The 27,359-nt window shown below is 57.6% G+C and overlaps 7 protein-coding genes across 7 annotated transcripts; 4 read left to right on the top strand and 3 right to left on the bottom strand.

Moving 5' to 3' along the window:
- Positions 1-359: 359 nt before the first annotated feature.
- Positions 360-2,385, top strand: CH63R_06541 (Cysteine synthase K/M:Cysteine synthase B; the record flags this gene model as incomplete). Its single annotated transcript, XM_018301516.1, has 7 exons — positions 360-546; positions 608-806; positions 882-1,005; positions 1,057-1,147; positions 1,209-1,269; positions 1,323-1,686; positions 1,747-2,385. 7 exons carry the CDS (start codon positions 360-362, stop codon positions 2,383-2,385), a joined length of 1,665 nt encoding a protein of 554 aa, XP_018159366.1.
- Positions 2,386-3,020: 635 nt separating this feature from the next.
- CH63R_06540 (Glutaminase-asparaginase) lies at positions 3,021-4,329 on the top strand (the record flags this gene model as incomplete). Its single annotated transcript, XM_018301515.1, has 3 exons — positions 3,021-3,184; positions 3,244-4,052; positions 4,109-4,329. The coding sequence occupies 3 exons, from the start codon at positions 3,021-3,023 to the stop codon at positions 4,327-4,329; spliced, it is 1,194 nt and encodes a 397-aa protein (XP_018159365.1).
- Positions 4,330-5,414: 1,085 nt separating this feature from the next.
- On the bottom strand, positions 5,415-5,788 carry CH63R_06539 (uncharacterized protein; the record flags this gene model as incomplete). Its single annotated transcript, XM_018301514.1, has 2 exons — positions 5,415-5,635; positions 5,701-5,788. 2 exons carry the CDS (start codon positions 5,786-5,788, stop codon positions 5,415-5,417), a joined length of 309 nt encoding a protein of 102 aa, XP_018159364.1.
- Positions 5,789-10,248: 4,460 nt separating this feature from the next.
- On the bottom strand, positions 10,249-12,088 carry CH63R_06538 (uncharacterized protein; the record flags this gene model as incomplete). Its single annotated transcript, XM_018301513.1, has 3 exons — positions 10,249-11,060; positions 11,183-11,871; positions 12,036-12,088. 3 exons carry the CDS (start codon positions 12,086-12,088, stop codon positions 10,249-10,251), a joined length of 1,554 nt encoding a protein of 517 aa, XP_018159363.1.
- Positions 12,089-14,088: 2,000 nt separating this feature from the next.
- On the top strand, positions 14,089-15,385 carry CH63R_06537 (putative Short-chain dehydrogenase; the record flags this gene model as incomplete). Its single annotated transcript, XM_018301512.1, has 3 exons — positions 14,089-14,564; positions 14,712-14,888; positions 14,983-15,385. 3 exons carry the CDS (start codon positions 14,089-14,091, stop codon positions 15,383-15,385), a joined length of 1,056 nt encoding a protein of 351 aa, XP_018159362.1.
- Positions 15,386-15,758: 373 nt separating this feature from the next.
- Positions 15,759-17,825, bottom strand: CH63R_06536 (Ent-kaurene oxidase; the record flags this gene model as incomplete). The annotated part of the gene is made up of 4 exons (XM_018301511.1): positions 15,759-17,225; positions 17,311-17,402; positions 17,461-17,497; positions 17,592-17,825. The coding sequence occupies 4 exons, from the start codon at positions 17,823-17,825 to the stop codon at positions 15,759-15,761; spliced, it is 1,830 nt and encodes a 609-aa protein (XP_018159361.1).
- A 729-nt stretch (positions 17,826-18,554) lies between these two features.
- Positions 18,555-26,957, top strand: CH63R_06535 (Polyketide synthase; the record flags this gene model as incomplete). The annotated part of the gene is made up of 9 exons (XM_018301510.1): positions 18,555-18,776; positions 18,856-18,942; positions 19,011-19,184; positions 19,234-19,487; positions 19,582-20,107; positions 20,203-20,974; positions 21,035-25,629; positions 25,720-26,040; positions 26,124-26,957. The coding sequence occupies 9 exons, from the start codon at positions 18,555-18,557 to the stop codon at positions 26,955-26,957; spliced, it is 7,785 nt and encodes a 2,594-aa protein (XP_018159360.1).
- Positions 26,958-27,359: the final 402 nt, after the last annotated feature.

The raw sequence follows: 27,359 nt of genomic DNA, 5'->3' as shown, positions 1-27,359 counted from the left end.
TTAGCACTGTGCTGCACTGTCTGTCACACCAGAGGCAACCGGGATCGTAAGTAGATCGATGGTGGCATCTTCGGCCAATGCGGGTTGGCCAACGTGACACCATACCATGTTTTCTTTGCCGCGGAATGATTCGAGGCCGTGGTCATGAACACCGAATGCCTAATACGCGAAGCCGGTCGTGCGTGAGGTCCATCCGTGTGTTCCTTTGCCGATATAGTTTGGTCTCCAGGTCTCCCGAGTCCAGACACTGCCGTTCGGCCATATTAGTAGTCCGATTCTGGCATCCATCCCTTCTGTGCTCTTCCGTCCGGGCCAAGACTGTGCACCCCTCAAGCGGAAATTCTGTTCCATCTGTCGATATGTCGGACCAGAACTATGTCTTCAGTGGCCGTCATTCCGTGGCCGACTACTTCGATCCCGATAAGAATCCCCCTCTCCCTTTGGTCGAGATTCCAGATCGGCTGAATCCCTTCCGGAAAGATGGCGTCAGGATCTATGCAAAGATGCTCACTTGCCTGCCGGCGCAGAACGTCAAGTCTCTGCCTGGTACGTGATTACGACTTCTGACCCGACGGCCCTGCGACTGCTGCGAACTGACAGGGTGGAGTTTTTGTAGCCCTGAAGATGCTACGAAACAGGCCTGATGCCCACGACAAGAAGATTGTCGAAGCGAGCTCGGGGTCGACGGTGCTGTCTCTTGGCATCCTAGCCCGGGTTCTCTGGGGGAACGAAGACGTCGACGCCTACGTGACGAATAAGAAGCCGCCAGAGTCGTTGAACATGCTTCGCTTCTTTGGCATCCGACCGTGAGACCCCTCTTTTAGACTCGTTTGCCCCCCTCCCCGTGTACAAATCTGACTTTGCCTTTTGATTCCGATTAGGTGTCTCTATGGAGGTCTCGCCCAGCAGGAGCCCACAGATCCTACGGGCATCATGTGCAGGTTGCGGAGAAAAGCCGCACAAAATGAGGACGTGGTATACCCTGGGCAGTATGACAACCCGAACGTAGGTTTTACTATTCGCGCAACGAGATCGAATTGCTGACTTACGAGCAAGAACTGGAAAGCCCACGAGGAGTGGACGGGGCCCCAGATTTTTAAACAGCTGCCTCAGATCAACATCTTTTGCTCGACGGTTGGCACTGGAGGTGGGAACTGATGAGTGATGACGCTTGCCTCTTGACTTGGCTAATAATCACCATTATCCAGGTGCAATAACAGGGACAGGCGTGTATCTGAAGTCACAGAAGCCGGCAGTCAAGGTCGTCGGGTGAGTCCTTTCTCATCCCTTCACCTTGTTTCCAGCCCCTGATGATAGGTCAGCATCTTCAACAAGTTCGGAGACCCCACGCCGGGCCCGAGGCATTTCCACGGCTTCCATACCTCCGGCTTTCCGTGGCAAGGCACTGTCGACTCTCGGATTGAGGTTTCGTCTGTTGACTCGTACCGCATGTCTATGCGTCTCTCGAGAGAGGGACTCATTGCCGGCCCGTCGTCCGGAGAAGCGCTCTACGGCCTCCTCGAGTACATCTCAAACCTCGAGAAGGCGGAGGGGCTGGATCAGCTGAGGGATGAGACGACCGGAGACATCTCATGCGTTTTCACATGCAGCGATCTACCATACCAGTACCTGCCTGTCTACTTCCAGAAGCTTGGGGCAGAAGAGTTCCCCCGGATCGAAAACGAGGTGATGATGCACACTTCCTAGTTGCTCCGAGCCCCAGTGCTAACATGAGCTCGTATCTAGATCCTTTTGCAATGTGACCAGAACAGACACGACGAGAGATGGGTCTTGGACGCCCGGAAAGCTGCGACTATTCTGTTTGGCACCGGAGAACTGGGGTCGCGCCAGAAGGCAGTGTCAAAGACCGCCAGCAAGGACTGCGATCTGGGCAAGCTCTCTCCGGCCCAGAAGCCATCGACGAGCCGCTCCTGGATATCGTACCTCTTGCATCTTTTGTTCTCACAGACGCCTCACTCTGAATCTGACTGTTGCCCCAGCCACTTTCGAGGCAGCGTCTTACCATCAGTCCTGGTCTTGGATTTGCGCAGTCAAGCTGACTTCGAGGCGCTACACCTTCCAGGCTCCCACTCTGTGCCTTTGGAAGGTCTTACATCCAGCCTGGCTGACGGGGATCTCTTCGGAGATGCCAAATCTGTTCACATGGTATGGACGCAGATTCAGAAAAGGTTCGACGAGCCGCGTGTGGCCCGACGGCTGCTGAGCGCGCGAGACAACCACCATACTGTCATGCTGGTGTGCTATAATGGCGACGCAAGCAAGCTGGCGTCTTCAACACTCCGGGCTAAGGACTATGAAGCATTCAGCGTCGAGGGTGGTATCGAGGCACTCTGGGCTGAGGTTCAAGGTCGGGGGCTTGTCTGAGTCACGTTTCGCCAGATACTCATGCAATCGAATATGGACCATGCATTAACTACCCTCGAACATCATGTACAGCTCCCCTTGATGATCAGACATAGGTGGCACTGTGGCCGTAATCACGAAGTGGGAGTGGCTTTGACACGCTCGACAGTGTCTGGGGGAGCGAGAGGAGAGTAAGCAAGCAGGAATCCTTGTTGCAGCGACTTGCAGCCATCGCCGCAGACGCACATGTGCAGGCCGAGACAGGCAGCTGCAAAGACCTGCGCTGTCGATGCTCCCATAATCTTGATCCACAGCAGCTAACACGTCCTGCATCATGTATCCATATTGCCAACCTCACTAGGTCGTCTCCCAAGAAGACAATGGCCTTGGCAAAGACACTGGTCACAATTCCATTCGTTGTATGAGCAAATATGAGCTCTTATAGTGCTGCCATCCTGCACGACTGCCCATTTCTCCGGTCGAGTAGGAATGCCCTTACACGCTTCTTGACAATATCACCGTTCATTGAACAAGGATTGATTCATCTCGGCACACTCGAACGAATGACGAGGGATTATTAATACTTGGTGGCAATTATCGAGGTTTCGATCAGCCCTTGGAGTCACAAGCCCAAGCCCCTGCCGGCATCAGAAACGATGAGAGCTTCTTACTTGTCGACGCTGTTGTTGCCAGCTCTGGTAGCCCATGGTTTCGCCTCCCCAGTCGGGCCGGCCTCCGCACGGCAGTCCAAAGCCACGACATCGAGCCAGCGCCACGGGTTGAAGTGGCTCGGAACAGACCAGTCGCTGCCAAAGATTCTGTAACAATTCACTCAACTCTGTGTTGTCTTGATTTTGAAACGAGACTAACGTAAAGAAGGGTTCTGTTCACCGGCGGCACCCTCGCTGAGGGCTCCGGTTACGGCCCCCTTGACGACACCCAGTACGGCCAATACAGCATCACTGCCGAGGACATCATCGCACGGAACCCGTACTTGTTCAACGTCTCCCAGTTGGCCGTTTCGAACTGGACGTCCGGCAGGACCGGCCCCTCGCCCAGTCGATCCGACGCTTTCGTCATGAACATGACGCGCTTCCTCGACGACGCCCTCTGCTCCGACGACAGCGACGTCGACGGCGCCGTCTTCACCCACGGGACCAACTCTCTCGAAGAGACGGCCGTGCTCTTCGACCTCCTCGTCAACTGCGGCAAGACCGTCGTCGCCGCCGGCGCCTCCCGGCCCGTCTCGGCGCTGTCCGCCGACGGCGACGCCAACTTCTTCCAGAGCGTCGCCTTGGCCGCCAGCCCGGCCAGCCGGGGCCGCGGCGTGCTCCTCGCCTTCTCGAACCGCATCCTGCAGGCCTTCTGGGCGACCAAGACGGTGCCCACGTTCCCCGACGGCTTCGGGCAGACGGCCGGCGGGAGCCTCGGCGAGTTCCTCAACAACATGCCGTACTTCTTCAACACGCCCAGCCTGCCCGTGGACCGGCACACGTTCGATCTGAAGGCGGTCGGCAACCACGAGAGCTACCCGTCGCTCCCAAAAGTAGACATCCTCTTCGCCCATCGCGAGTTTGACGGCGGCCTCGTCGCGGACGCCGTCAAGAGGGGTGCCAAGGGCGTCGTCATTGCAGGCACCGGGAGCGGCGCGGTCCCCACCGGAAAGGAAGAGGTCGCTGCAGCTGTCGGTGAGTTGTCCCAGAGTGGAGACAAAATAACCATTTCTGACAACTCCGCGTCGCAGAGAACGGAACATACGTCGTGGTCTCGACGAGGTCCCCCTACGGGGCCAGTACGCCGTCTCTGTCACCGACATACGCCAAATCGGGATACGTCCACTCGTTACAGGCAAGAGTGATGCTGCAGCTGGCCATAGCCAGCGGGTTCAGTCAAAAAGACGTGGCAGACTTATTTGAAGGGACGATCAGGGAGGCCACCTTGCCATCGTTCATCTACGGCGTGTGAATCGACTAATTCGTTTCTCAATGGTCTGATAACGCTTCGCTAAGTACTAACTGGCGAAGATGTCTGGCCTGGTTTGATTCCCCAGCTCTAACGACTAATTGCAGCTGGGCCTCATACTGGCAACTCTACATATGGGATTTTCTAAGCATTCTAAGAAGAGAAGAACTGGATTTCCGACAATCGATATGAAAAGCAAGGAGAATATTCCTAGGCCCTGCTTTTGTGCTGTCAAAATTGCCAACTATGCCTGTGATCTCTTCTGCAAAAAGAGTATTGATCGTAACATATGCCACACTACCTAATATTTTGGTGGACGTCTTAGAAACAAGGCCGTCAACCCCTAGTTCCACAGCCACTTTGAGGATATGTCGCAGGCAGACGCGTAGAAATAGGCATAATGTACAGTTGTATGGCAAGGACTTTAGGAAAGGTGATTAAATAAGTTGATAAGTGATATACTCACTCCTCTGGAAGGCTTATTCTGCAGGTATCCGTCTCCCTGAGGGCCGTAGGCGCCGGGTACACCCTCTGCGACAGCACACAAACTGAAGGACCTCTGCGATTGCGTGAGAAGATGAGCATGATGGGATGGGTTGTCTAAAGATACAGACAGACGCCTGCTAAAAACGAATGAATTGGCTGAAGTCTGAGCAGCAGCCATGAATGCATGTGAAAACAATCTTGTCATGGTTGAGTATCAGGAAAGCACTACCCGGTTCCTAGTAAGGAGCACCACGGCGAGACTCATAAATGCAGCTGATGCGGATTCTCACCCTTTTTTCTTCGTCTTTCCACCGCCTCGCTTCTGTTTTCCTGACGGAATAGCATAAACAGACCTGCCAACCGGGGATTCACATCATGAAAACAGACTTGAGGCAGAAATCTGATGAGGGACTGCAAAGTCGGGTAGGGCCGCCATTTATCATGGCTTCGGAGCTAAATCTTCTTGACAAACGCACTACCATGAAGATCCACAGTGTTATTTCCCCTTCCTCAAGAAACCAATTTTTCATTTTTATCCAAACCGCGATGGGCTTGCACAATGACTAGCCCAAGACCTCCATCATGTCCTTTGCAGACAACCTTTAAGCGAGATGGTCCCAGTCACCACACTTTCCTTTGTTGGCGTGGCACCAGGCGTGCTGCGGGTTCAACTTGGAGCATCTGTAACCAGTCGTCGAGGTTTTGTCGACTAGCACGCACGAGTCAGTCCGATGCGTTTCTTCCTGGAGGTCCAAGATTCCCACCGTTGCAGTAGATCGAATCTCCCGATCCCGTGTCGCAGGGGCAGCAGTCGCGGTTCTTCCTGCATTCGGCTTGTATACAAATCAGCATGGCTCCGAGACGTCAGGGCATTGTTGAAGTTGTTACCACCCAGGCCAAAGCCGCGCTGGGGATCATCTTGCGCGCTGACAAGAGAAAGGCAGAGGGCCAGAACGGGAACGGCGGCGAACTTCATTGTGGAATGGAGATGTTGGTCTGTCTGGTATGTTTGACAATGTTGCGAGAAAGTTGCCAATGCAGGAGCCAATGCTTGGTTTATATAGTCTCTCGATAATCCATATCCACTAGGTCGAGTTGAACGATGTGGCTAGTCCCGGCTGTGTTGGACGAAGCTACAAATAGTTCCAGAACTCTAAACATCTAGAGGCAGGCTTCTTATAATAAATCGATGCACAAATGCGGTGAGAAGATGTTGATCTCGTACTATTCCAATCCCTGGATTACCTAGGAGGGTTCCTCTTTTCCCGATTCTCGCTTCCATTGCTACCTAGATTCTCTACCTAGGTGGGGATAACAGAAATGAGACAGGTCAGGCGGCACTACCAAGACATCCAGAAGTAATAATTCTCACGATACATTGCTTTGATTTCCACCAGCAGAGATGAAAGGACGAAGACGAGTACTCCCTGACCAACTGAATAATAGAGACTTGGTTTGTAAGCAATGTACGAGTGTCCCCTAGGTTCAAGATCAAGTTGTCGAGTCAAGGCTTTCCAGCCACTGCATAGCGAGCGAGCCCCTTTCTTTACACGGCTCAACACGGGCTGTGTGTCACAGGCTAGTTCCGCACAGAGTGCCAGAGTTGCTGACAATCGATTGGTTATGTTATTTCGACCCGCCTCCCCTCTATCCCAGGGGCAGGGGCGCTATCCTTCCTATCCCAATGTCCATCTAGCGAGCCAATGACCCCCCCGAGCCCTTTCGTCGAGGCGCTACAGAGAAGAATCGTGTGCTTCCGGTGCCCACTCGGTGCGGTAGGCCCCACCCTTGACCTGTGTCGCGGCGTCCGGGTCGCGCGGCCCCCCGACGCTGTGTAACTTTCGCACCAGGGATCAATCACGGAGACACCGACCGGAGACTGTAAACGTGTTTCCGCATTCGTGGCAAATGCCTCGGGTGACGCTTTATCACTCGTCCTCGGACGGGTCTCCAAAAAGGTCACCTGCAGCACTAAACCTATCCAGGAGGGCCTTCTGGACTGCTCCGGCCTTTTCGTACATGTCCTCGATCGTCTGGCCGTCCACCCTCCGGCGGGGGTGCCTTGTCCTTCGCCATCCTATACTCTTGTCCGGGTCCCGATCCGAAGCCATGTTCTCGATCTTGTCAGTCCAGTGTGCTCGCTTCGTCTTGCTTTCTGATAGAGGTCAAGAAGAGCTTTCTTCCTTAGTCCGCGTTCGTCTTGGCGTTTTCGCCCTACACGTGTTTTTTTTTACAACGCTTGCACGAGAGCTGAACTTGTCCACGCTCGACGGCTAAGCTCTGCGCCTGTTGGTACTGACAGAGGCCGAGCAAGAAGACGGTAGTAGACGACATCTTTGCAGTATCCGAAGCCTTCTTTCTGTTTTCTTCCAGAAGAGAGTTCGAGTGTCGTGATGGCCTCACGCGGGTGGGACCAATCACCGCGGCCGATCCGATAGTCGGAACCGGAACAATAGACAATCCGCATACAGCGCTCCGTGCGCCATATAGGTAGAGGCAGTAAGGCCTCCTACCTACCTGCTTTGTCATGATAGGTATAAGGGGGGGTGTCTGCAAGTTAGTCCTAAAACTCAGTCCAAGACGTAGATGCCCTTAAGAAAGGTATAAATACCTAGCCTTCATCCTATATCTCCATTCTAGAGGAATAGACGCTTCTAATCCTTATTTCACCTACGCCATGTTCATCACATACTTTACCTAATCCAAGCCACATTCAACTCATAATCTCAATGCCTATGTGAAGCCCTCAACAACAAACGTCAAGCTCGTTGTGATTCCAAAACACCTACAGTCGAGCTTCTGCGCCGTCCATAGCTCTACTGAAGGCAGCATTGTCGATTGGCCTGATACAGTCGCTTTCGCATTGCCGGAACAAGTAGTTAATCTCTATCACTTGAGACAAGAAGTATTCTTTTTTGCCAACGCAGGAACCAGATGTTTTGGTAAGCTTGTCCAAAGTCTTCTGATTGTAAGTCAGACTACCCACTTTTCGGCACCCCCCCCATTTCGGCACCCCAAAAATGAAGCTATTCCCATCATACTCGTCGACTTCAATTAATCATTGACTTCTTCTAGATGCAACAACAATACAGCTTTCAGCTTCACTAGGGTATTCAGAGTCGCTGGATTCGGCTGCATCATCCTCTTTTTCCCCAGCCTTAAGTTGCGCCTGCTGGATGTCTTTGATGTTGGCGAACTTAGTGTTAGGATCCAGCTGGACTGCCCTTCTTTTCCTTACTGCAGTATTGGTGACTTGGGCCTGCAGAAGCTCCAGTTTCTGCTGGGTATTTGCCAGCTCATATGCCTGCTCGCTGAAGCCTTTTTTTACCTTCCTGAATAGAAGGCGTTGAGTAAAGGCATCATTCTCCAGCTCTGTGAATAGCTTCAACTGCCCAGCTAGATCCTTCATCTTCCTTGGCGTCGACCATGCCACTGCAGATGACGCAGATACCCATCCTTCAGCTTCCTTGCCTCCAGACTGCCCTTTGCTGACCTGATCAGATGATCCTGATGCTGCTGGTGTTGATGGGAGCAGTAGGGAGCTCATCAGAGGCTTCGCCATAGAGACAGGCCACAACCCTGTCCATTTCCAACCACTTCTAATGTTCTGCATCGTCATACCTGCAGTACGAGCCTTCTGATAACAGCCTATAAAGTTCCTCTTGCCTACAACAGTTGAATCATTCCACTGACCAAGGTATCCAAGCTCCTTCCTATAGGCTGCCTTGACAGGGCTGAAGACTGACTGATCAAGTGGCTGGAGGACATGGGAGGTATGTGGCGGTAAGAACAATAGATGGATGTTGTTTATATAGCATAACCACATAAAGTCAGTCGTTGTATGACTCCCATGTCCATCCATGATCAGCAGCCTGACCTCCTTGCCCTGAGGAAGAGTCTGAGGGATGAAGACCTTCTGCAGCCATTCAACTGCAGTGGCATCTGAAGTCCATCCATTCTCCGTTGCAGTGAATTGCCATCCTTCATAAGGGCCAAGGTCTAGAGGAAACCACTGCTGCTGGACTGCCTTGCCCTTATAGATAACGAGGGGATTCAGAACATGGCCCAGGGCAGAGATGCATTCGATGATGGATACCCATGCCCTTGATCCAGGCTGTTTCTTACGTACAGGCTTCGTCTCAGACATGCCCAGCACCAGCCCATTAGATCCCTGGCCCTCAAGGATACCAGTCTCATCCATGTTGTATCTATTAGCTGGTTTGATGCTGGTGATCTCTGGTATGGCGAGTAGTTTGAACCAGTCCCTGATGACCTCAGTAGATGCCCCATTAACACGCCTAGAATCGATAGGGCGACTTCTCTGGACCTTGACTGATGGATTCCTCTTCAAGAAGGCTTGGATCCAGCCTTTTCCTATAGGCTCTGTATCCCCCATGGCATGGAGGATCCTTTCTGCGAATAGCCTCACTTGCAGATGGGTTGGGGCAACACCAAGGGCATGCTGAATGCGAACCCATTCAGCCAGTTTAGCCTCCTGACTAACAGAAAGTCTCTGCAGGTCAGAAAAGGCAATTGACCTTGGTTGAGTGCCCTTAATCCGATACTGAAGTGTTGATCTTGGGATGCCATACACCTGACCAGCCCTCTTAATGGGCATGCCGTTGGTTATTGCGTCAAGGGCCTGATTGACTTCATCTTCGGTATACTGGCCCATAAGGTCGAAAAGAAGCTCTGAGGAAAAAATGAGGTTATTCGCATAAGTATAGAAAATGTTGTTGATGTTGAAAGTTGAGGGGTATGTTCTGGTGATGAGGCATTTGAGGCATTTTTGGGGTGCCGAAATGGGGGGGGTGCCGAAAAGTGGGTAGTCTGACTTATATGAACTAGTCTATGTTTATGTCTACATCATCTTGTACGAACAAAGATCCAATTTTTGGACCACTTGTTGGCTTTCAAAGTGAGGCTGCGGAGGAAGCAGCTCAGATTCTCGGTTGTGTCGAGTGTGAAGGCGGCGGAGGAGTCCGCGTTGATGTAGCGCCCAACCAGCTCGCGGCTGTTCTCGACGGATCCCTACCACTGGGGCTTGTGGTGTGTAGGAGACGGCGTTGAGGGGGACAGTCGATGTTGTCGTCAGCCACGAGGGGGCACTATGGATACCGCGGCAGTGGCCACGAAGGTTATGATGGACCACTCGCCACAGAACTGCAACGTGCCGGGACAGGTCAGATGGTCCATCCAACTGACGTACCCATCATTGATCACAGCTCGCTGATGTATCAGATCCAGCGAGTCCGTCCGAGTCTTCTCTCAGGGGATGGTATTCTAAAGCCCACAGTCCATGAAGGATTACCTTCGAAGGACTGTTGCCAGACAGTTTCTGGCAATTTTCCGGCGATCGGTGTGTCCAAATCAGAACCTTGAGGGCGCTCAACCATGATCGTCGCTGTCGCTCTGATATGTGACATGATGACAATATCAACGGAGGTCACGTCGGTCGTATCCACCTGACATGCGGCAAGGTTTCCACCCCAACGTGCCCTTCTGACAGATTGGAGCCCATGTGTGGGAGGCAACAGGTGCGGCATTATGAGCAATGCACGACCGGAAGCAGAGCTGTCGTGCTGTTGTTCTCATATCGGGATCGGCACCGGTCACCGAACCCCAACCAGTCGACATGTTGCCGGTCAACCACACTCCAGGCCTCGCTGCTTCAGCTTCTCCGTCATCGAGTCCAGCCTTGCCCCCAGATCCGGCATGCCCGTGGGCAGAAGCAGCTCGCGGAGGCCGTCGATGAAGTCCATCAGACCGGCCGCCCGGCCCTTCAGCAGGGGCCCGACGATGGCCGCCCTCTCGGCCTCGCTCTCGACCACGTAGTCCCCGATCCTGATGACGTCGGAGAGGGCGGGCGATGTCGATGGCGACGGAGGCGTCGACGACGACGAGGCGGGGCGCGGCCGCTGCTGCAGGGCCTGCTGGTTCCGCTGCAGGTGGACGAGCTGCTCGATGTTGAGGATCAGCAGCTGCGCGAACTGCGGCCGCGACAGGCAGCGCACGCAGCCCATGGTGAGCCGCTCCCACAGGCCCATGGAGTTGTGGTAGATCATGCAGTACTCGGACAGGGTCGGGGAGTCGGCGTCGGCCGGGGCGCCCGGCCGCTGGTCCGCCTTCCACGTGCTGAGGTCGAACAGGCTCAGCGTGAGCTGCTGCACGCAGGAGCACTCGGTGGAGGAGGAGGCGGAAGAGGAACGAGACCCCGCCGCCAACGACAACGTCATGGCCCCGGAGCCCTGGTTGTGGTGGTGGTGGGAGTTGTTGTTGTTGTTGTTATAATTGTGATTATGGTTGTCCGCCCTCCTCATCATCGAATGCGACCTCAACGCCGAGACTGACAGGGCGTGAGTGGGCGCACTGCCGGGTGCCGGGGCGTGCTGCTGCTGCTGCTGCTGCCTGCTCTTGTCTCGGCCGCCGTGGCCCTCTTCATGTGGTGGGGGGATGCCGCCCCGTGAGACCAGGAGAGCAAAGTCGTCCGACACGGCGCGGTAGATGTCGGCGCTGCTGCCGCTGTACGCATTGTCGCTGAAGTCCGGGACGTTGTTCCAGTACCAGCCCTCGTCCGACACGGAGGAGAGGTGGGCTTCGCTCTGGCCGGACGAGCTGGCCCGCTCGGCGTGCTGGAAGGCCATGTCGACGTCACGGTCCAGCGTCAGGGAGGCGGCCTGGCTCGGCGGCCTCGTGATGGGCGCCGCTGTTGCTGAGGGGATGGAGGCCGCCGGGAGATGATGGTGGTGCAGAGGCGGGAGCGTGTCGGGCCAGCAACCGTGGAAACCGCCGTTACGCGCGTCCTCTCCGTAGGCATCGGGGTGGTTTTGGCGCCACGACGGGCCGGCAGACCGCTCTTTGGACGCTTGTTGGCCGTTGTTGTTGTTGTTGCTGATGTTGTCCACGTTGCCGCCGGTGCTGTTGCTGCCGGTGCGATACATGGCCGGGTCCACGTGGATGAACCGGTCATGGGCCTTGGGTCCGGGCCTGCTGCCGAACCGGAGATCCTGATCTTGAGGCCGCGGTCTCGCCACCGAAAAGATGCACTCCTTGCCCAGCCTGGTGCAACGGTCGCACTTGGGTCTGTTTCCACTGCATTTGACCTGCGCGGTTTCCTAATCAGCATTGTCTTTCGGGGCTAAGAGAATCGGGGGGGGGGAGGATTTGTTTGGTTGGTAGAAAAGAAAGGGTTGCGGACTTTGTATTCGCGGCACAGGTCGCACGCTGATCGTCGGAGGTTCCTGCGGCTGATAGTGTCTTGGTTCTGCTCGTCCATTGTCACACAGCGAGGATTGTTAATGCAGCTCACGAGATTAACAACATCTGTTCTGCCGTATATATTATAGCAGGTAGCCGTGTCTCGACCACGCAGTTACTCGGTAGCCAGCGGCCGAGGACTGCCCCTAGGGCGGCCGACGCCACGTTGAGGCGATGGCGAAGGGTACCCCTGGGTCTTACATGCATACTAGCAGTCTGTACAGATATTCCTTCGATCCTTCCCTCCACATTTTCCGAATGCGCCCACTTATATACTTTGGGGGGGAGACGCGTTCATAACGTACTTGTAGTGCTTGTAAGAGGTTAAATTCGCTTAGCATTGGTGAGTAAAGGATTGGTCAACTCCTCAAGAGGGCCCCGGGAGTAGGGGTTTGGGGCTTCTAGTACTCCGTAAGGTTGTCTGTGGCGGTTGATATCCTACCAGACTCCCCTGTATAAGCGATCCTGATCTCGGTGCTTATGCGGCACGATGACAGGGCCTGGTCTGTTCTTATAACGATTTGGGGACTTGTCTCCGGCAAGGGATCCGCACTCTTACATGGATTGCTGAGCGCTGCGGCATCTGGACCTTGACAGGGTCTGTGGACTAGCAAGTGGACGCCGTGGCCCAAAGGGACATGGGCATATGCTACAGAACAGGTTGGAGGGCTGAAAGCAACGCGTGGAGACGCCGACTCCGTGATCACCTGATGAGGCAGGTAAGGGGTTTCGTACCCCCACTCTGACGAGATGGTCCAGATGCCGTCCTTGTCCCATACATACGGTTTTATCCGTGCTATATGCCAAAGTTCTTTTTTGCAGCCCCATAGAGGTCGAACAAAAGGGGGTACTTGGGCAGATTTTGATTGTGCATCTGCGGTGTTCTGTGTAGACGATACCCGGACTGTATTTTATGATAGTGATGGATCCGAACGCTGTTCTGGCGTTTGCATTGTCGACCCCATGAGCCAGTGGGTTAGCCTCACGAAACCCTTGTATGTCTTGTACGGAGAACAATACGTCTGTTGCACATGCCATGCTGTCCATCAGTGTGTGTCCTCTGTCCGTCCGAAGAAGCTTTCTAACCGGCTGGGCGAGCAATGGGTGGTATGGGTTTCTCTGGGTCCCCTAGTGGGGGGGGGGGGCTGTTAGGCAGACAACAACAACAACAACAACAACAGCATCAACTACAGGCTCTCGGTGGTGGGGACGTTGTCACCCTGTTGCGATATAAGCCAGCTGCCCGGGCCGCTGAAGTGGGGCCCGCGGCAGTCCCCATCCGGGCCAGCGGGCGCAAAAGCGGGCCCGGTGACTTCCGCATGCACCGGGGCCACTTTACCATTTGTGTGTGCACACGGCGGCCGTCGGTCCCTGTCTGGCTGGGTTGCCGACAGGGCAGCCGTAGTCGAAAGTTTTCTTCTGGTAATACTTGTCCTTCCTTTTCTGTTAGATGCTGGTGACTAGCAACTGGGGCATACATAATCTTATTGCATGACTCTGCCGAAAGGATTCGCGATACCCTCGTAAATCCGTACTCTCACCTGTGAATCCGATACGTTCTGCAGCACCCCTCCCCCCCCCCCTTCCCCCTGTAGAGCGACTGAGGCACAGCAAGGGCCAGTGCCAAGTTCTGATCCTGGTTGTGATGCGAGTGCTAGCCTCGGGTACAATTTAGCGCACCCAGGCCCCTCCCGTCACGTTATTGGATCGCTTCCGATGGACAGGGCTCCCGGCTCGGCGGTGAACTAGGACCGGTCCGGTGCCCCGTACACCAAAGGGGCAGTAGGGGGTTTTCCTTCCCTTTCCCATGCCGGGTTGCCGTGCACTTGTCGTATCACCATCTACTTAAAAGGAGGAGGGGGCGAGACCGAAGAACATTTCGGAAGCTATCTCTATCTTGCCAGGGGGTCGTCGCTCGTTCGTCTTACCTAGGTACTGTACGTGGAGGCGCGGACGTCGGGAGTACGTAGGTATCTTGCCTAGACCAAGAGCAGCATCTGGATTTGATTTTGACACACAATGGCATCTCGACGGGGAACCATTCTCCTCACTGGCGCCAATGGCAGCCTCGGTAACGCCATCGTGTCCAAGATACTATCGTCGCCCGACCTGGCCACGTCTTATCATGGCCTCTATACCGTCCGCCGGGTCGACCGTGCCACCGCGCTGGACTCGCTGCTGCTCCGCAACGCCTCCACGCAACAGCAGCAGCACGCCCATGAGACCGTCGCCCTGGACCTGTCGCGCCTCGAATCAGTCCGTGAGGTGGCCAGGAGCATCAACGAGCGGGTGGCCGCCGGCCTGCTGCCCCCGCTGCGAGCCATCATCCTCAACGCCGCGTACCAGGAGCACACCACCCAGGACTTCTCGCCCGACGGCTTCGACATGACCTTCCAGTGCAACTACCTATCCCACTGGCTGCTCGTGCTTCTGCTTCTCCAGAGCTTGGATAAGGAACACGGGAGAGTGGTGGTGCTTGGCAGTTGGTCCCACGAGTGAGACTATAACCCCCCCTCCTACTTTTTTTCAAGAGAGACCCCTTCCCCCCCCCCCCCCCCCCCCCCCCCCCCCCACATCAGTATTGCGTCTTTTTTATTTTTCTAGTCCTGGCACACTAACGCCAATAACCCCCCTGGCTCTAGTCCACTCGACTCCAGAAACGACAGCATGGGGGCGTACAAGGAGGACCAGTGGAAGACCATCTTTCACGACGCCGACTCCCTGGCCAAGGGCACCTGGAGTCCCACAAAGGATTACCCGACAATGGAGGGAGGCTTCCGACGCTACGGCGCAGGGAAGCTCTGCGAGATAATGATGATGTAAGCCGAGGGGACCCTGTTCTCTACCCTGTTCTCTTTTCTCTGATGTTTTCCATCGGACCTAACGGCCTCGCCTCTTTCTACCCCGTCCTAGGTATGAGCTTCAGCGGCGCCTGGACGCGGACACGGCTCTGTCCAACATCACTGTCCTCGGCGTCGACCCGGGCGGCATGGCCAGCGGCCTGACGCGCCGCGGCAGTCCCGTGCTGGTCTTCTTCGTGCGGTGGGCATTCCCGCTGCTGGCGGCCGTCATGACCTGGTTTTCGCCCAACGGCATCCTGCGCCCCGTCTCCAAGTCGGCCGCCGACGTGCTCAGGGCCGCCTTCGACACGGCGCAGCTCGGCGAGCGGCCCAAGGCCGTGTACCTCAACGGCTCGGAGATCGGGGATACGAGCGCCGAGGCCAAGGATCCCGTGAAGACGAAGCAGCTCTGGGAGGCCAGTGTGGGCTACACGGCTCTGAAGCCGGGTGATACCATCCTGTCGGGATGGAAATGAGGTTAATAATGGAGGTGCTTGTGTCTGATTTCGAGGTGTAGTTATGTGTAGTTTTATTGAGCGTCCGGAAGATGTAACTTTCCTTGAGTGAGCCCAACTATCCCCTAGCTACTCGACTAGCCCTTGACAGGCCCTTTCCAGTACGTCCCTGTGAATTGCCCAACTTGTTGTTTCTTTTCTCTTTGCTTGGCAAGTAGCGATAATAACCGCGCTTACGCTTGCTGTGATTTGTCTATTCGCTTTCTATGGAAATCTCTTCTTATCATTATCTACAGTTTCCCAGGCCTCAACATGTTGTGTATCAAGATCATCCTGCACCGAGAATCGTTCACCTCTTTTTGAACAGAATGTGCTTAGTCGGGTCGGGCATAGACTATTGTTCCATCACACGGGTTAGCAAAGTGCTCAAACGAGAAAGTCTCATGCTATCAAAAGCGTGGACGGGCAAGGAAGGGCTTCTTGGTGAACTTGCCAGTTGTCCAAACTCCATGTTCGGATACCTGCCCTCGCTCCCCTCGGCCAGCTTCATCTCGTACTGCAGGAGGGCGATGGAGAAGATGACCTTGAGCTCGTTGGCGGAGAAGAAGCGGCCGGGGCACGCCTCCCGGCCGTACCCGAACGCCAGGCTGTTCTGGCTCACGCTGGCGAACTGGTTCTGCATGGAGGCGTCCGAGGTCTGGTCCGGGGTCCTCTCCAGCGCCGCCTTCTCGCGCAGCTTATAGAAGCGGAAGGCGTCGAACTCGTCCGCGTCCTCGAAGAGGGCCTCGTCGTGGCTGACGGCGTAGTTGGGGCACTCGATCGTCGTCCCGGCCGGGATGACCTGGCCGTTGGAGAGCGTGATGTCCTTCAGAGCCTTGCGTTGAAACGTCGCTATTGGTTCCAGGGTCGTCGTGTCAGCAAGCCGTGCCTCGAAAGGAATCAAGAAGTTCGCCAAGTTGTTTCTTTTTTTTCCCTCCTTTTTTCCAACCAACCATGCAGATAGATAGATAGGAGAGCGAGTTTGTATCTCACCAAAGACAAAAGGATGGCACCGCAGCGTCTCCTTCAAGAAGCTGTCCAGCTTCTTCATTTCGTGGAGCGCCTTGGTGGTGAAGGCCCCCTTGTTCTCGGCCAGGACGGTAGAAACCTCGTCCCTCAGCTCCGCCGCCACGTCGGGCATCGCTGCCAGGTTGTAAAAGGCATTGGTACCGGTCAGCGTCGTGGTGTGGATGGCGGCGAAGCCGATGCCCAGCTGCTGCTCGGCGAGGTCCCTGTCGCTGCCCTTCCCAGACGTGGCCTGGGCCTCCATCAGCCACGACAACAGGTCGTCGGGCCTCTCCTGATCGGGGTCCGCCATCATCTTCCTCCTCTTGAGGATCACGGGTCGCAGGAACTCCTCCGCCTCGGCCCGGTGCTGGCTGAGCCTCTGCACCTCCGGCAGCCGATGGGCCAGGAACGGCCGCAGCCACTGCCTCATCTGCTGGACGGCGTTGCGCGCCGTCATCACGTCCCCGGTGAAGTTGATCGAGGAGTCCAGGTACTTTTCATCCCGGCAGAGCTCGGGGCCGACGAAGACGCGGCCTGCGCCAGCTGCCACGATACGCAGGAGGGTCGGATGGACTTGGACGGAGCTCCAGTCCTTGCAGTCGGGAAGCTCTCTGCTGAAAGCCTCCTGGAGCTCTTCGGCAACGATTTCAGTAAGACGAACTTGAATCACGTGAATGTTAGCCTTTTTGCAGAAGAAGACGAAGAAGAGAAACCATGAGTGGTGGGACTTACCGAGGCCCGGGGTGAGCATGGTCTTGATGGCGTGAGGAACAACCGGAATCGTCCACAGTTGCGTGTACTTGGCTTCCATCCCCTGAGAAAACGATCAGTGATAAGTACATAAGTCAGGTTGAGAAATCAAAAACCGGCACATGACTGTGTTAAATGGCGCGGCTTACCTCGTTGACGGCCGCATCGGCGCTCAGAATTTGAGGCGGCAATTTGCTGAGCTCGTTGAGAAAACGAGGATGCACAATGACCACAGGCACGGCTGGAGATTACACGCGTCAGCCCAACTCAGAGTTTTCGGGATACAACCGTTGCCTTACTTCTGGAGGTCGTGATCTGAAAGATTCCATCCTTGAACTGGAAGACTGCGTGTAAGAAGTATGTTCTTGACGCGGGGGATTGGCATGATGTGTAGCCACGAGAACGATGGGTATTGCCGAAGCTGCCGTACCTTTTGGTAGCCCTGCTGGTATATGTTTTTGGCACCACCTAGATAAGCCAGCCGGCGCTTCTCCTCGTCGCCGATCTCGAGACCGACCAGCGGGATCTTGGACAAGCTGTTTGAACTCAGTGAGGTCTTGGCGAGGTAGCCGACGACCAAGGTCACCAGCAGAGTCAGCGCAGCTTGCCATAAGCCCGCTGACGCGCCGAGGGCGACCAAAGGAGCCGCTTCCTGTGAAGACATCGTCGGAGACACGACAACGAGCGTCGAATAACGCGTGCTGGAGTGTGTCTGAAGGCGCGGGTGGTGGGTGAGAGCGCACAAAAAGGGGCTCGATAGTCTTGAGTCAGCAGCAAGAGTCTGAAGAAGGAAATCAGCCTCACGTTCTTTTTATCAGCACTAACAAGGGCAAAGTGGCTGGGGCACCTACTACGGTAAGGGGGATCGATATCTCGACGGCTGGCAGAAGGCGGCGGCGGTCAACGATGATCCTACGGGGGGCGGCGTTGAAGAACATCTCAGGCCGACGTGCCTTGCAACTCGTCACCGGCTTCCTCCAGCCGGATATGGCAGCGGCCCGCTAGCGTGCCCGGGCTGCAGTGAGAAGTCGGAATGATACTGTCCCCGACGGCGGGGCTCGGCCAGATGGGGTAATATCGAAGAACCGGGGGGCGGCGCCGCGCGGGTACGAAGGATGCGGGTGGAGTGCATGAACAGGGGGGGAGGGGTGCCCTGCTTCGTCGTCCCCCCGTCGTCAGCCGCTAAGAACAGCATCAGCCGCTGGGGAGTGAGCAAGCATGGGAAGACTGGCGATGTTTTGGTTGCTGCCTTGCATCCATCTTATCTGGGCTAGAATGAGATATTGGTCGCCTGGTGGCTGTCGTGTAATAACAGTTTTCCAGGCCTCTCGACACGCTTCGTCCAGCTCTGCCCATCCACCCAGGCAAACCCGAGTAATACATCACACACACCATGACGGACTCTAGAGAAGGACACGGCAGCTTCAGCTCTGAATGCGGCCGTGAGATGCCCATTGCCATCATTGGCATGGGATGGAGAGGACCGGGAGAAGCCACAAACGTCCAGAACTTCTACGAGCTTTTGGCCGCGGCTCGGGAAGCACGTGTTGCCGCCCACAAGGGAAAATGGAACCACGAAGCCTTTTACCACCCGGAGTCGTCGAGGAAGGGAACCGTACGTAACAGAATCTGGAGGAAAGATTGTTTGTTTGTCTTGTAAGACTGGACTGACTGACCCATGGAACCCGTGTTAGAGCAACGTCGAGGCCGGCCATTACTTCAAGGATGACTTGTCACTATTTGACGCACCGTTCTTCAGCATGACGGATTCAGAGGCAGCTGTAAGTCTACGAGCTGAGGAAAAAAGAAAAAAAGGGACTGCGATTTTGCTGCTAACTGACATACGTAGTGCCTGGATCCTCAACAACGACTCCTCCTGGAGACGTGCTACGAAGCTCTCGAGAATGGCAAGTCATACCCCCGGAAAACATTTCCACTACGGCGACCTTTTGAACTGACCCTTGGTTTTCTTCCGTTTCTCTACAGCTGGAATCCCGCTATCGAGTGCCGCGGGGAGCGACACGTCCGTTTTCGTCAGCACGTTCGGGGCTGATTACACCGATCTCCTCCAGAAAGACCCAGACACCATGCCGGTATATCAAGCGACTAACAGTGGATACTCGCGGGCCATCATTTCGAACCGTCTCTCCCACTTCTTTGACTTCCGCGGGAGCAGTGTAACCATCGACACAGCGTGCTCCGGCGGCCTCACGGCGCTTCACCTCGCCTGCCAATCCATCCGCGCCGGCGAAGTCCGCCAGGCGGTATGCGGCGGCTCCAGCGTCATCCTTCACCCCGACCAGTTCATTTCCCTCAGTGCTATGCGGTGAGTGAGCCCTGATCCGTCTCCTCGCATGACCCCCCTCTCATGGGCGATACCGTGTCTCTCCTGGCTCACGCGATGACTGACTCTATACTAGTTTTCTATCTCCCGAGGGACGCTGCTATAGCTTTGATGAACGTGCGAGTGGCTATGCGCGAGGAGAGGGTGTCGGGTGCGTCCTCCTCAAGCGCCTCGATCATGCACTTGCGGACAAGGACCCCATCCGCGCCGTTGTCCGCATGACGGGGTCCAACCAGGACGGCCGGACGCCTGGTATCAGCTTCCCCAGCAGGGTCGCTCAGATGGCCCTCATCAAGTCGGTCTACGAGCGCGCCGGGCTCGACCCCCTCCAGACGTCCTACATCGAGGCCCACGGCACGGGCACCCAGGCCGGAGACCCGATCGAGACTTCGGCCATCTCGGAAACGATGTGCTCCGAGCGGTCCGCCGACGAGCCGCTGGTCATCGGGTCGGTGAAGACGAACATCGGCCACCTCGAGGCGGCGAGCGGGATCGCAGCCCTCATCAAGGCCGTCCTCATGCTGGAAAACAGGGTCATCTTCCCCAACCGCAACTTTGAGACGCCCAATCCCCGCATTTCGCTGGAGAAGTGGAAGTTGAAGGTGAGATACCGTCCGGGTCTTTGGGTGATGATGATGATGATGATGATGATGATGATGATGATGATGATCGAGACTGACATTTCTTGAACTTCAAGATCCCTTTGAAAATGCAACGCTGGGATTGCGATGGCCCCCATCGCCTGTCCATCAACAGCTTCGGGTATGGCGGGACAAACGCACACGTCATTCTTGAGAGCGCCAGTGACTTCCTGCACGCAGCCAAGTCACGGTATGATCCTGGCCAGGACATCTCAACCTCTGTCACGCGGATAGCTTCCGTCATATCTCCCGGGCTTTCCAATGGCAACGGCGTCAGCAACGGTATCAGTAATGGCATTAGCAACGGCGTACAGAACGGGAATGGAAACGTAAACGTAAACGGAAACGCAAACGAACACCATATCGGCAATGGCAGTCTGCAAAACGGTCATCACCACCACCACCATCACCACCAGGAACCACATCCACGAAGAATCTTTTCCGTTTCCGCCTTCGACGAGGCTTCGACCCGCAGCGCGGCCAAGGATCTCGCAGAGCATCTCCGCGCCGCCGCGGCCCACGTCGACGACGCCTACCTGCGGGATCTGGCGCATACCCTGGGCGCCAGGCGCTCGCATTTCCCCTGCCGGGCCGCGGTCGTCGCTGGAGACGCAGACGAGCTGATGGCCGCGCTGGCCGACGAGTCTCTGGCGGTCACCAAGTCCGCGCAGAAGAACCCCCCCGTCATCGGCTTTGTCTTCACCGGCCAGGGGGCGCAATGGGCTGGGATGGGCAGGGAGCTCATGGACGCGTTTCCCGTCTACGCGCGGACGATGGAGCGCTGCAGAGATCATCTCCTGAGCATCGGTGCCCCCTGGGATCTCATAGGTACGTCGTGCAGACAATCCGGATATCAGGGCATCTTGGGCTGACAGACACTACGTCCAGACGAGCTGGCGAGGGATGCAAAGAGCTCCCGTATCTCCATGGCCAGGTTTAGCCAGCCGCTCTGCTCCGCAGTCCAGATCGCCTTGATCGAGCTCCTCGCGTCTTGGGGCATTCGACCACAGGCCGTGACTGGCCATTCCAGCGGCGAGATCGCGGCAGCCTACGCGGCGGGTCTCGTCGGCTTGGAAGATGCCATGTCTTCAGCCTACCACCGCGGGATATTCTCACAGCAAGTCGCCGCCGAAGGGCCCGTCAAGGGGGCCATGATGGCCGTGGGCCTGGGCCCAGACGCCATCCAAGAGCGCCTCTCCGGCCTCAAGCAAGGCTACGCCACCATCGCTTGCGAGAACAGCCCGTCCAGCGTCACGGTATCCGGCGACCTGGCAGCCATCGAGGAGCTCAAGGAACAGCTGGACAGCGAGGGGGTCTTTGCACGCAAGCTCCTCGTGGAGGCCGCCTACCACTCGCGGCACATGGCCCTGGTGGAGGAAGACTACCTGGACAGCATCTCGGACATGAAGATCGGCCCGGGCAGCGACGTCAGGTTCTACTCGTCCGTCACGGGGAAGCGGGCGTCGGGCCAGGACCTCGGACCCGGGTACTGGGTGGCCAACATGCTCGGCAGGGTGAGGTTCGCATCCTCGCTCAAGCAGCTCTGCCGCGCCGGCGCCGATATACTGGTCGAGGTCGGCCCGCACTCCGCGCTGGCCGGGCCCGTCAAGCAAATCATCCAGTCCGACGACGCGCTCAAGGCATCCAACATCAAGTACGCAAGCGCTCTCACGCGCAAGTACGACGCGGCCCAGACCGTGCTGGCCATGGCCGCGAGGCTCCTGGCCGAGGGCGTGCCCGTCGACCTCTCCGCTGTCAACGGCGCCGGCGGGGGCAGAGAGAACGTCGTCGTTGACCTGCCGCCGTACCGGTGGAACAAGTCCAAGTCGTACTGGGCCGAGAGCCGCCTGTCCAAGGAGTACCGCAACCGGCCGCACCCGCGGCTGGACCTCCTCGGCAAGCCGGAACCCAACTTCAACCCGTTCGACGCCCGCTGGCGGAACATCATCCGCGGCACCGAGGTGCCGTGGATCAAGGACCACCGCATCCAGTCCAACGTCGTCTATCCGGCCGCCGGCTACGTGTCGATGGCCATCGAAGCCGTCCGGCAAATCACCATGGCGGCCAAGTTCCTCGAGCCCACGGGGTACCGGCTCCGCGAGCTCTCCATCGGCCAGGCCCTCGTCATCCCGGGCGACACGGACGAGGTCGAGACCTCCATCACGCTGCGGCCCCAGAGCGAGGGCACCCGCGTCTCCTCCGACACGTGGTTCGACTTCTTCATCTACTCCGTGTCGGACGACGCCCGATGGACGGAGCATTGCAGGGGCATGATCAGCATCGACAAGGCCAGCGACGACGAGGGCATCGACGAGGACGCCACCCTCGGCAGGCTGTGCCAGATGGCCGAGATGCAGCACGCGTGCACCCAGGAGGTCTCTGTCGACGACCTCTACGCGAACCTTACCGACATCGGCCTCGGCTACGGACCGACCTTCAGCAACATGACCTCGGCGCGGTGCATGTCTCTCGGCCAGGCACAGGCGGCCCGGGGAGCCTGCGTTGCCGGCATCACGTTGCCCAATACCGCGGCCGTGATGCCGGCCGGGTTCGAGTATCCCCACGTCGTCCACCCGGCCCTGCTCGACAGCGTCTTCCACTCCATGTTCGCCGCCATGGGCGCCGGCTCGGGGCAGCTCAAGCACCCCATGGTGCCGGTCTTCATCGGCGAGCTGTACGTCTCCGGGGACCTGGACAAGCAGCCCGGCCGCAAGCTGACGGTGTACACGTCCACCGAGCTGAAGGGCGCCCGCCGCATGCAGGCCTCGATGAGCGTCGTGGGCGGCGAGCGGCCGACCAAGCCCGTCATCGAGCTCGATGGCCTCACGTGCATGAAGCTCGCAGGCGATGTTGAACAGGACAGCCAGCAGGACATCACCAGCACTGCGTACGATTTCGCCTGGGAGGTTGAGCCCAGCATGGTGGTACGACGGGCAGAACCGGCGCTGGAGGGGGAGGTTGTCGAGCCCGCCGCCGCCACCACCAGTCCCGAGCTCGAGTACTTGGAACAAACAAGCCGCGAAGTCCTCAGCAAGCTGGTCAGCCATGTTACACCCTCCTCGGTTCCTTCAGACAAACCCCATCTCGCAGCATTCTATGAGTGGGTCACTTCGTTGACGGCCACGACGAAGTCGTCTCCGGTATCGCCGGCGAGCAACGGCAGTGAAGACACGCCATGGAAACACCTCTTGCACTACGTCGGAGAGAACCTGTCCGAAGTGGTCACCGGAAAGCAATCGGTGCGCGAGCTTCTCGGCGCCAACGACCTTCTCCGAGACGCAGTCACGAACGGCCGCGCTGTCCAGCAACAAACACAGCTGGTCGCCCAGCATCTCGGCGTCCTGGCTCGCCTGAACCCTCACCTCGAGGTTCTCGAGTTCGGAGCCGGCGCCGGATGGTCGACCGCGCAGTTCTTCGACGGCATCGGGCGCGTCGGGTCCAACACGCCGCGGCTCGCAAAGTACGACGTTGTGCTCTCCGACGCCAAGTTCCGCGATGCGCTGAAGGCGAACGTCGACGCGCTGGACGGCCTGGTCAACATCAGGGAAGACGTCGACGGCTGGTACTCCGAAAAGCAGGATCAGACCCCGGAGGCGTACGACGTGATCGTGGGCGTGCTCTCGTCACTCGACCCCGTGCCGGTGGCCGTCTCCTGGGCTGCAGCCTGCAAGCTCTTGAGACCGGGCGGAACTCTTATCCTCCTCGAGCCGAGGCCGGACTCCCTCGCGTCCAAGACATTGTTCGCATCGTTGCCCTCTTGGTCTCCCACACAATCAGACCAGACGTGGGAGCGTGCCATTGACGCCTCTGGTCTAGATCGCACCACATCAGAAGCAGACTCGACAGACAACGATGCTAGCCTCGTCGTCTCCCTCATTTCCCAACGACCGGTAGCACCATCCCCCACCACGAAGCCCAGCATCTTGCTAGTCACTGGGTCTGGTCAGGGGCAAAGCAACAGTTTGGTCAGCCACCTGACGGCACAGCTTATCAAAACAGGCCTGGACGTGGAGGTTGCCCCCTTGGAGGAAGCTCAAGGCACCGATAAGGTGTGCGTCATCTTCTGGGAGCTCGTGGGTGAGATCCTAGCAAACCTGTCGACTAGCCAGTTCGTCGCCTTGAAAGAACTCTTCACTAGGTCACAGGGAGTTCTTTCCATCACCCGCGCATCGTCCCTGAGGCCCATCGCGGGCATGGTGGCCGGCTTGACCAGAACCGTGAGATCGGAGATGAGCGACGGTGCTGGTCTCTCGCTCGACGTCGACGAGCACGCATCCGCCGATGACACGTCAGCCGCCATCACGAGTATCTTGTCGAGGCATTTCTGGTCGGACCACGGCAGCGTCGGGACTCTGGACACGGAGTACAGACTGGTGGACGGCCAGATCCTGGTCCCTCGCCTGGTGCCGGGCACCGACGTAAACAGAGACGTCGCAGTCGCCTTGGGACGGGTCTCGGCCGAGGAAGGCCCCTTTGTACAGGAAGGGCGGCACCTCCGGGCCGAGATCGAGACCCCCGGGCTGCTCGACACCATCCAGTTTGTGGACGACGACGAGGCGACCGCGACCCTGCCCTCGGACCACGTCGAGATCGACGTCCGGGCGATGGGCCTCAACTTCCGCGACGTCATGATGGCCATGGGCCAGATCGACGTCGAGGCCCTCGGGGGAGAATGCAGCGGCCTCGTCACGGCCGTGGGATCCGCGGTCCACGGCTTCGCCGTCGGCGACCGCGTCTGCTGCATCCGTCTCGGCACGTTCCGGAGCCGCGTCCGCTGCGACGCGCGCCTGTTGCAGAAGCTGCCGGACGACATGGACTTCGAGACCGCCGCCGCCCTCCCGGTCGTGTACTGCACGGCCTTCCACTCCGTCTTCCAGGCCGCGAACCTCCGGGCCGGCGAGACGGTCCTCATCCACGCCGCCTCGGGAGGCCTCGGCCAGGCCCTCATCCAGCTGTGCCAGATGGTCGGCGCGGACGTCTTCGTGACGGTCGGATCGGCGGACAAGAGGGCCCTCGTCTCGGAGCGCTTCGGCATCCCGGCCGACCGCATCCTGTCCAGCCGCGACGGGACCTTTGCCGACGCGATCAAGAGGCTGACGGGCGGCCGCGGGGTGGACGTCATCATGAACTCCCTGGCGGGGGAGGGCCTGCGCCTGAGCTGGTCGTGCATCGCGCCGTTCGGCCGCTTCATCGAGCTCGGCAAGCGAGACTTCTTCGTCAACACGCGCCTGGAAATGGCCAAGTTCGCCAAGAACGTCACCTTCGCGGCCGTCGATCTCGTCGACCTGATCAAGCTCAAGCCGGAACACGTCGCGGACGTTCTGGCCAAGTCCATGGACCTCCTCCGCCGAGGGTCCGTCAAGTCTCCCTGGCCCATCACCGCCTACCCAATGGCGGAGCTCAAGACGGCCCTGCAGACCATGCAGTCGGGTCGCCACAAGGGCAAGCTGGTCTTGGTCCCTCGTGCCACAGACATTGTCAAGGTAAGTCCGAACGTAGTTCTCCATGACGGTGTGTGTGTGTGTGTGTGTGTATGTCCATGAACACTTCTACTAACACTCCGCGAACCGCAGGTGGTACCGGCACCAACGAATGGCGCCCTCTTCGAGGCGGATGCCGCCTATCTACTGGCCGGTGGTATGGGCGGTCTCGGCCGCTCCATCGGGAAATGGATGGTCCGCAACGGAGCTCGCAACTTGATCTTCTGCAGCCGGAGCGGAGACTCCAGCCCCGAGGCCAAGCAGACAATCCGGGATCTCCAGGACGCGGGCGCCACGGTCCTCGCATATGCATGCGACATCGCCGACGAGGCGCGGTTGCAACAGGTCGTCGACGACTTGTCCAGGAAAACGCTGCGAGTCCGAGGCATCATCCAAAGCGCCATGGTTCTAAGAGTAAGTCTTTCTGCTTTTTGGATGGACCCCGATCCATGACTGTATTTGGGACTCCTCAAAAATCTGACTGACTCGCCTTCTAGGATGTCCTGCTGGAGAACATGACGGTCGACGACTACAACGCCGTGGTCAGGCCCAAGGTCCAGGGGACGCTGAACCTTCACGCCTTGTTCCCCCGAGACCTGGATTTCTTCATCATGCTGTCCTCCATCAGCGGCGTGATCGGTAACGCCAGCCAGGCCGCATACGCCGCCGCCAACACGTTCATGGACGCCTTCGCCTCGTACCGCCACGGCCTCGGCCGCCCCGCCGTCACGATCGACCTCGGGGTCATGCTGGGCATCGGCTACCTGGCCGGAGACCCCGAGCTGGCCGACGCAATGAGGCGGCAGGGCTTCTCGGGCACCACCGAGCCGGAGCTCATGGCGCTCCTGCGCTCGGCGGTGTCGAGGCCGCAACGGGGCCAGATCGTGACGGGCCTCGGCACCTGGAAGGCCGGCTCGTCCCTCGGCAACTTCTCCGGCCCGCTCTTCTCCAACTTCCGCCGGCTGGCCCAGCGCGTCCCCGGCGAGGGCGGCGAGCACGGCGGCGGCGGCGACTCGGCCTCGGGCCTCCGGGCGACCCTGGGCGCGGCCAAGGACATGGCCGGCGCGACGGACGCGGTGTGCGCGGCCCTCGTGAAGCAGGTCTCCGTCTTCGGCATGGTGCCCGAGGAGACCATCGTCGCCAGCCGCCCGATGAGCGAGTACGGCATCGACTCCCTCGTGGCGGTGGAGATGCGCAACTGGATCTTCCGCGAGACGGACTTCACGGTGGCCATCCTGGAGTTGATGGCGAACCAGCCGATCCAGAAGCTCGCCATGAAGATCGCGGGGGGTACCCACCTGGTGAGCGCCAAGGTGAAGATCGCCTCGTAACTTTTTGCGGTTTGGGTGTTGGAGGGGTGGTGATCTTTGAAGAATGTGCTTTCGTTTCGAGTTTGTTTCCCAAGAATTCAGCATTAATGTTTAGACAGCGTATTTTTGAGCATTTACCAAAGCTAGATCTCTTCCTGGACCAGATCATCACATAGCTGTTGACGCTCTCAAGACAAAATCTTGGCCACTCTGATACAAAGGACCAAATAAGATACCTTTCTTACTACCATCTGACTATCAAATTGGAACTCGGCTTTATTTGCGAAAGACTTGCTGTATTACGAGAAACGATTCGTTCTACCAAGACGCAGTCGCCATGAAGTGTATCTAAGCACCCCCGTCTACCAAAGAAAGCTCCGTCTTATCAGAACCCCAGAAGTAGATGCCTATGACAAAACCAAC

Source organism: Colletotrichum higginsianum, chromosome 4 (genome assembly GCF_001672515.1).
Source record: "Colletotrichum higginsianum IMI 349063 chromosome 4, whole genome shotgun sequence".
In the NCBI taxonomy this organism is placed as follows: domain Eukaryota; kingdom Fungi; phylum Ascomycota; class Sordariomycetes; order Glomerellales; family Glomerellaceae; genus Colletotrichum; species Colletotrichum higginsianum.
This window is presented reverse-complemented; position numbering and strand designations above follow the sequence as displayed.